Below are 7,372 nucleotides of genomic sequence, written 5' to 3'. Positions count from 1 at the left end.
TTATGCAGAGAGTGCTCATGGAAGAGAGGATGGTGTGAGAGAGCAAGGTTGTTGCAAGAAGAGGTGGCATAGAATCAATGATGACGTTAACAAGTTCTGTGGCGCATACTCGGCAGCTCAGCGACAAATTAGCAGTGGTGAGTCTGACACAGACGTTCTGAAGAAGGCGCATGAAATTTTCTTCTCTGATCAACAGCACAAGTTTACCCTTGAACATGCTTGGTGTGTGTTGAGGTTTGAACAGAAGTGGCTCAGCCTTAACACACCCAAAGCTGGTGGCGTTTCAAAGAGGAAGAATGTGCAGACAGATTCCCAAACTTCTACCAACGAAGGCTTCGTTGATGTTGAGAGCAGGCCCGAAGGTGTCAAGGCTGCTAAGGCTAAAAGAAATACGGGTAAAGGGAAGTCCATGGCTGAGATTGCAACAGTTTGGGAAATGAAGAAGGACGATTTGGTGAGGAAGGAGAGACTGTCGAGGCTAGCAATACTAGACACTCTCCTTACCAAGCCTGTTCCATTGACTGAGAGGGAAGAATCTGCGAAGAATAAGCTCCTAGCCGAGTTATTCTGAAAAAAAATTAGATGTTCTTGTTTCTAGTTCTTGTATGTCGTCACTTTCAATGTTTGTGTTATTGTTTATGTGTATATTTCTATGTAGTTCCCGTAATATTCAATGAATGATTTTCTTTCAATGTTTGTGTTATTGTTTATGTGTATATTTCTATGTTTCTAACTAGTATGCCTTTATGTTTCTAACATGGCTCGACAATGTCTGCAGGTTAAGTATCTGAAAATGGGACGTTACAGCTACTCGCAGCCATCAGAAGACGAGCCATTATTTGGAAACAATGATGACAGTGGCTACAGCGAGACAGAGGATCTCATACGACGCGACCAAGCTGAGTTAAGCTTGGAACGTAGTTCACAAGTTCACTACCCTCCGCAACCGGAGGTAGAGTTTGGTTTCCCGCAGGTCTGCTATTGTGGTGCTCACCCAGTGCTTGCAACATCTAACTCCAGGAATGATCAAGGTATGTACTATGGTAGTTGCTTAAGTACTTAGCCTGTGAAGAAGGATTGATTATCGAGTTTTTGCGTATGTTAAACAGGGAGAAGATTTTACACTTGCGCAAATAAGGACGATGGCGATTGCCATATTTTCAAATGGTGGGATGAGGCGGTGATGGATGAGATGAGAGCCAGAGATATACACGTGTTTCAGCTATCTGAAAAGGTAGATAGCCTAACCCTTTTACCTGACTATGACACTGAGGAGAAGCTACGAAAGCTAGAGAAGATGGTGGGTGATTTGGCCAAGGAGAAATCATGTATGATAAAGGGGTTTGAGTGCTTTGTAATAGTCATAGTTGTTCTTGTTGTGGTAATAGGCTTGCTGGTTATGTTAGTCTAATGTTTGATAGTTTCAATGTATGGATTCCGTTTCTTTGCAAAGCACATGACGCTTTTGTTCTCAACATTCACATGTTCAGTTCCTTTGTACCAATAAGTCACATGATCCATAGCACATGTTTATTTAGCTTCCTACCAATAAGTCACAAGTTTTACTAAAGAAAAATAATTCTATCACGGGAGGTTTGTAGAAACTTCATCTTTATCATATAAATAAGTATTGAGTTTTATTCTCTCATTACAAATGTGCAAAGTCTCATCTTCTCTTAAATTTCAAAACATTTTTTCCCTTTAAAAAAATTGTCAATGGCATCTTCTTCCCATTATCATTACCACAAAGATGATGATGATGAATTAGATGACATTTTTGAAAATTTATTTGAAGATTTTGATTTCAATCCCACACCAAAAGAACGAAAAAAACGAGTTTTTATCGAGAGACACCGGGAGGAAGGCCATCAGAAGCTCTGGAATGATTATTTTAGCGAAACTCCAACATACCCGCACAATTTATTCCGGCGACGGTTTCGAATGAACAAGGAATTATTCTTGCATATTGTGCATCGTCTCTCTACAGAAGTCGAGTATTTTCAACCCGGAGTAGATGCAACCGGACGATCGAGTCTAACTCCGCTCCAAAAATGTACCGCAACAATTCGTCAATTGGCGTATGGTGGTGGTTCCGACACCGTTGACGAATATGTCCGAATTGGTGAAACAACGGCAAGAAGATGTTTGCACAATTTTGCCGCGGGAATAATCGACTTGTTTGGCGGTGAATACCTAAGACGTCCCACACCGGAGGATCTGCAAAGACTACTTTCTAGTGGAGAACAACGTGGGTTTCCAGGGATGATTGGAAGCATCGACTGTATGCATTGGGAGTGGAAGAATTGTCCCACGGCTTGGAAAGGAATGTATTCACGAGGATCCGGAAAACCAACGATTGTCTTGGAGGCGGTAGCTTCCTATGACCTCTGGATATGGCACGCGTTTTTTGGAGCTCCAGGTACTATGAACGATCTTAATATTCTCGATCGATCACCCGTTTTTGATGACATTATTAACGGAATAGCGCCACAAGTTAACTTCTATGTTAATGGTACTCCATACCATTATGCATATTATCTCACGGATGGTATTTATCCGAAATGGGCTACATTTATTCAATCTATCCGACTACCACAAAATCAGAAGCATTCATTATTTGCTCAAACCCAAGAAGCTGTGAGAAAAGATGTCGAGCGTGCCTTCGGAGTCCTACAAGCTAGGTTTGCCGTTGTTAGAAATCCATCTAATATATGGGATAAAGAAAAAATAGGAAATATTATGAGAGCATGTATCATACTCCATAATATGATTGTCGAAGATGAACGAGCATCAAGAACGAATTACAACGTTGATGAATTTGAAGAAGATGTGCAAACATTTTCCGTCAATATGCCTTCAACTGTCGGGAGTACACTTGAACGTCGAACGAGTGTTCGGAATAGACAAGTCCATCAACATTTAAAAAATGATTTGATTGAAAATATATGGACTAAATTTGGAAATCCTTGAAATAATATATAATTTGTATTTTCTTTCAATAATGTCATTTTCTTATGTTTTCTATTTTTTTTTATGATGTTTGTATTTTCTTTCAAAAATGTAATTTTCTTATGTTTTCAATTTTAATATTACATTTTTATTTTTAATGTTTTATTTAAAAATTATATATGTCATTATTTATTAATTAAAATAATAAATTAAATTAACTAAGGGACAACATAAGTCTCACCAATAATCAACTAATTTAACCAAATCCCTTACTCTAGTCCCTAAGCAAAAAATAATAATAAAGATTAGTTAAGGACCCTAAAATAAGTCCCACCTATAAAGATGCTCTAACGTTTTAAAAAAAACATTTTACTAAAAAAATTGTTATGATTAAAAGAATATATTCTATTCTGTGCTACCATTCATAGAATCCTTTACCATTTATAGAATCCTTCTAAAAATGGAATATATATTTGTACCACAAGATTTTTTGAATGGTCGTCCGTACTACATGGTTTATAGTTTAAACCTATTTGTTTGTGTAACCACAAGGTGAGGGTAATGCATTGCTTAAAAATTAAGGAATGAGACAAAAGGTTACACTCACGGACCAAGTACTTTGAATGTGTCACTGATTTTCAATATCTCCGTTTGGTGCTGACTATTACGTGTTAGGAACATCAAATCATGTTACCAAAGTTCGATCCGGCAAACCATAAAGCGTGCCTGTCTGTTCTTGAAGATGTGACCACCAACGCAAAGCAGATTCAAGATTCCGTGTTGGAAGCTATACTTTCGCGTAATGCTAAAACCGAGTATCTTAGAGGTTTCCTCAAAGGTAAATTCGATAAGCAAACCTTCAAGAAGAACCTACCAGTAATTACTTACGAAGATTATCGGTCTTATATTGATCGTATCGCCAATGGAGAGCCCTCTGATATCATCTGTGATCGACCAGTCACTGTTCTCTTAGTCAGGTACCTTTTATGAGTTTGCTATATTCAACATGCACAATAGATTGAAGTATATAATATGTGTAGAGAGTCAAGGAAGCAATTTTTTTTCTTTTCTTTGCAGCTCAGGTACTTCAGGAGGAGTTCCAAAGTTGATACCTTTGACAGCAGAGGATATGGAACAGAGGAATTTGTTTGTATCTCTCTATAGACCTCTACCCTTCAAGTAATGAGTTTCTAACTCCAAGTTGTGTCTTGTTTTTTTTTTACCGAAAAAAGTTGTGTCTTGTTTTGTTAGTAAAACAAAAGAGTAAAGTTAAAATAATCCAAACCCGTTCTTTATATTGTTTGCAGGCACATCAAAGGGCTTAGTGAAGGAAAATCCCTATTGTTTTATTTTCTGACCAGAGAAAGTGAGACAGCCTCTAGAATACCTGTCAGGACTATGATCACTTGTGTTTTAAAAAGCGTGACCCCAGCCAACAAATTTATCTGGTAATTAAACCGTTCCTCCCGGTGAACAGTCTCCTTACTACTACTAGTGTTTCTTTATTGTGTTTGTTACATGATTTTACAGGGAGCGAATACAGATAAGCCCGATTGAGATTGCGACATGTCCAGACACTACCCAGAGCATGTACTGCCAACTGCTTTGTGGGCTTATACAACGAGGAAACGTATCTCGCCTTGGTGCACCATTTGCATCTTCCTTCCTTAAAGTAATCAACTTCTTGGGAGATCACTGGAGTGAGTTATGCTCCAACATAAGGACAGGCCGTGTCAGCCCCTGGATCAAAGACGCTCAGTGTGTTTCAGGGATCAGTAAGTTCCTCTCCGCTCCAAATCCAGAACTAGCGAGCATTATCGAGCAAGAATGCAGTAAAAAATCATGGGAGGCTATAGTGAGGAGACTATGGCCAAACGCAAAATGCATTGAAGCTGTAGTTACCGGGTCCATGTCACAGTATATACCAATGCTAGAGTTCTATGGTGGTGGTCTTCCTGTGATTTCATTGTTTTATGGCAGCTCTGAATGTTTATTTGGTCTCAATATAAATCCTCTGAGCAAGCCTTGTGATGTGTCTTACACCACCGTTCCAAGTATGGCATACTTCGAGTTCTTAGAGGTCAAGAAAGATCAAGAAGCTGGTCATGATCCCTTAGTGAACCCTGTGGTTGTTGATCTTGTCGATGTTAAAGTTGGCCATGATTATGAACCTGTTGTCACAACTTTCTCTGGTAAGAACAGCACCAACCCATTGTTATTTTCTCTCTCTGATAATAACAGTTAGAATCAAAATTGTTCTAACATTTTTTTAAAATAGAATTTTTTATTTTTACCTTTACATTAGGTGAATAAATAATAATTTATAGTTTTTATTCTATGTTTAAAAAAAAAAATATTTTAGAAAAATTACGTTAAGTGAATTTCATCTATTAAGATAGACTTTTTTTATTTTAGAGAAAAAAGGTAAAATATGTTAGAGATGGTAAATAAATGTTGTTTTGAACATTTATTATAGTCTATATTTGTGGAAAAAGAAAAGACAAAATAGACATTTAAATTGTTTACTTAGCATGTGTCACAAGTTTGGATTGTTTCTCACAAGATGTATATATAATCTACAGGTCTGTATAGGTACCGTTTGGGAGATGTTTTACGAGTAACAGGTTTCTACAACAACGCGCCACAATTTCACTTCGTGGGAAGAAATAAGGTTGTTCTGAGCATCGACATGGACAAGACCTACGAAGAAGATCTCCTCAATGCGGTTACAAACGCTAAGCTCCTCCTGGAGCCACATGACTTTGTGCTCATCGATTTCACTAGCCGCGTGGACTTCTCCTCGTATCCAGGACGCTACGTGCTCTACTGGGAACTCGGTAGCAAAGTCAAGGACAAGAAGCTCGAGCCCAAGAGGGAGGTTATGGAGGAATGCTGCTTCACCGTTGAGGAGTCTCTAGACTCGGTGTACAGAAAAGGACGAAAGAATGATAAGAACATTGGACCACTTGAGATTAAAGTTGTTAGGAGAGGAGCGTTTGACGAGCTCATGAACTTCTTCGTGTCTCGAGGCACTTCAGTGAGCCAGTACAAGACGCCGAGATCAGTGAAGAATGAAGAAGCCTTGAAGATATTGGAGGCGACTGTTGTTTCCAAGTCTTTTAGCCAGAAAGTTCCGTCTTGGGAACTACATGAGTTGCATTCCAGTCGATAAAACCACCGTTAATTCATGTGTGGAGGAATAATAAATAACAAATATGTAATCAAATACAATAAGTCCATCACAGTCGTCGAGTTATGTAATACTAGTATTTTTGATCCATGCTATGCATAGTTGTAATGTTGAATTATTATTTTTTGTAACTTATTGTTTGAAATTGTTTCAATAAAAATTTTAGCAGAACACAAAATACTTGTATGAATCTGAATCAAATATTGACGGTAATCTATACTATATAAAAGTTGAGGCTATAAGCCATTAAGAGCGTCCACATAGGATTTTAAACCACGAATCGTAGTATGACAAATCATTATTTAAGTTTACTATTTTTAAAAATGTTGATATTACCAAAAAAATATTTATTTCAAACTAAAATATAATTCAATATCAAATAAGATACATTTACAAAAATATAAATACTATATTAAGTTAACATAATGTTTATTATTTTTTCGAAAAATTAAAAAATAAATAATGAAAAGAATAATTAATTTTAAAATACAAGATCAATAGGAATATGACAAATCATCATTTTAGTTTGCTATTTCTAAAAATGTAAATATTACTTAAAATCGTTCATTTCAAAATAAAATATAAATCAATTTAAATATGGTAAACTTACAAAAGGCAAAGAATCATATATGATTCAACTTAATATATAATATGTTTTCGAAAATTAAAATAAAATATCATAGAAAAATAATAATGAAATTTAAACAATTAAAACCATATAAATTTAAAACATGTGATTTTTGAAGTTTAGGTTATATGCTATTAGAAATATTCAATAATATAACTTAAAAAAGTTAACTGAATATATATAAATTTTCAAAAATTTAACATAAAAATAAAAATAAAAAATGTAAGGCTTTCAAACAGTTATATCTATAAAAAAAAAATAAAACAAGCAATATTAATTGTTTAATAAATTAACAAAAATTATAACCAATATCAAACAAAGTAATTTAATTTAGAAAATGCAAGAATTTCAAAACATAAATAAATTGTACTCATGATTTTCATATTTTCGGCTATATGCTAATGAAAATATTCACAAATAACATATAATATGTATTACTTGAAGGTATAAATAATTAAAAATATTGACATAATATTATTAAAACACCAAAAATATGCTAAACATCATTTTATTTACTATATAAAATTGAGGTTATAAGTCATTAAGAGTATACACATAAGATTATAAATAACCAATCTTTTTTTTTTGACAGTTTTTTTTTTGAC

At 35.3% G+C, this 7,372-nt stretch overlaps 3 protein-coding genes across 3 annotated transcripts; all 3 read left to right on the top strand.

Moving 5' to 3' along the window:
- The first annotated feature begins 757 nt into the window (after nt 1-757).
- LOC106315257 lies at nt 758-1,447 on the top strand. The gene is made up of 2 exons (XM_013753001.1): nt 758-1,031; nt 1,110-1,447. Exons 1-2 carry the CDS (start codon nt 758-760, stop codon nt 1,409-1,411), a joined length of 576 nt encoding a protein of 191 aa, XP_013608455.1. The 3' UTR covers nt 1,412-1,447.
- Nucleotides 1,448-1,941: 494 nt separating this feature from the next.
- LOC106315256 (putative nuclease HARBI1) lies at nt 1,942-2,970 on the top strand. The gene has a single exon (XM_013753000.1). The coding sequence runs from the start codon at nt 1,942-1,944 to the stop codon at nt 2,968-2,970; it is 1,029 nt and encodes a 342-aa protein (XP_013608454.1).
- Nucleotides 2,971-3,545: 575 nt separating this feature from the next.
- On the top strand, nt 3,546-6,156 carry LOC106316839 (indole-3-acetic acid-amido synthetase GH3.17-like). The gene is made up of 5 exons (XM_013754703.1): nt 3,546-3,926; nt 4,027-4,128; nt 4,257-4,397; nt 4,480-5,141; nt 5,532-6,156. Exons 1-5 carry the CDS (start codon nt 3,637-3,639, stop codon nt 6,119-6,121), a joined length of 1,785 nt encoding a protein of 594 aa, XP_013610157.1. The 5' UTR covers nt 3,546-3,636; the 3' UTR covers nt 6,122-6,156.
- The last annotated feature ends 1,216 nt before the right edge of the window (nt 6,157-7,372 follow it).

The sequence above is a fragment of the Brassica oleracea genome, chromosome C9 (assembly GCF_000695525.1).
Source record: "Brassica oleracea var. oleracea cultivar TO1000 chromosome C9, BOL, whole genome shotgun sequence".
Classification (NCBI taxonomy): Eukaryota; Viridiplantae; Streptophyta; class Magnoliopsida; order Brassicales; family Brassicaceae; genus Brassica; species Brassica oleracea.
The sequence above is the reverse complement of the archived record's forward strand: the minus strand, read 5'-3'. Positions and strand labels throughout refer to the sequence as shown.

Bases quoted from the DNA above. Each gene is read 5' to 3' on its own strand.
- LOC106315256 (XM_013753000.1), top strand. From the start codon at position 1,942: ATGAACAAGGAATTATTCTTGCATATTGTGCATCGTCTCTCTACAGAA.
- LOC106316839 (XM_013754703.1), top strand. From the start codon at position 3,637: ATGTTACCAAAGTTCGATCCGGCAAACCATAAAGCGTGCCTGTCTGTT. The intron at 4,129-4,256 runs GTAATGAGTTTC...TATTGTTTGCAG, and splicing joins TATAGACCTCTACCCTTCAA to GCACATCAAAGGGCTTAGTG. The intron at 4,398-4,479 runs GTAATTAAACCG...ATGATTTTACAG, and splicing joins CCAGCCAACAAATTTATCTG to GGAGCGAATACAGATAAGCC.
- LOC106315257 (XM_013753001.1), top strand. From the start codon at position 758: ATGGCTCGACAATGTCTGCAGGTTAAGTATCTGAAAATGGGACGTTAC. The intron at 1,032-1,109 runs GTATGTACTATG...TATGTTAAACAG, and splicing joins TAACTCCAGGAATGATCAAG to GGAGAAGATTTTACACTTGC.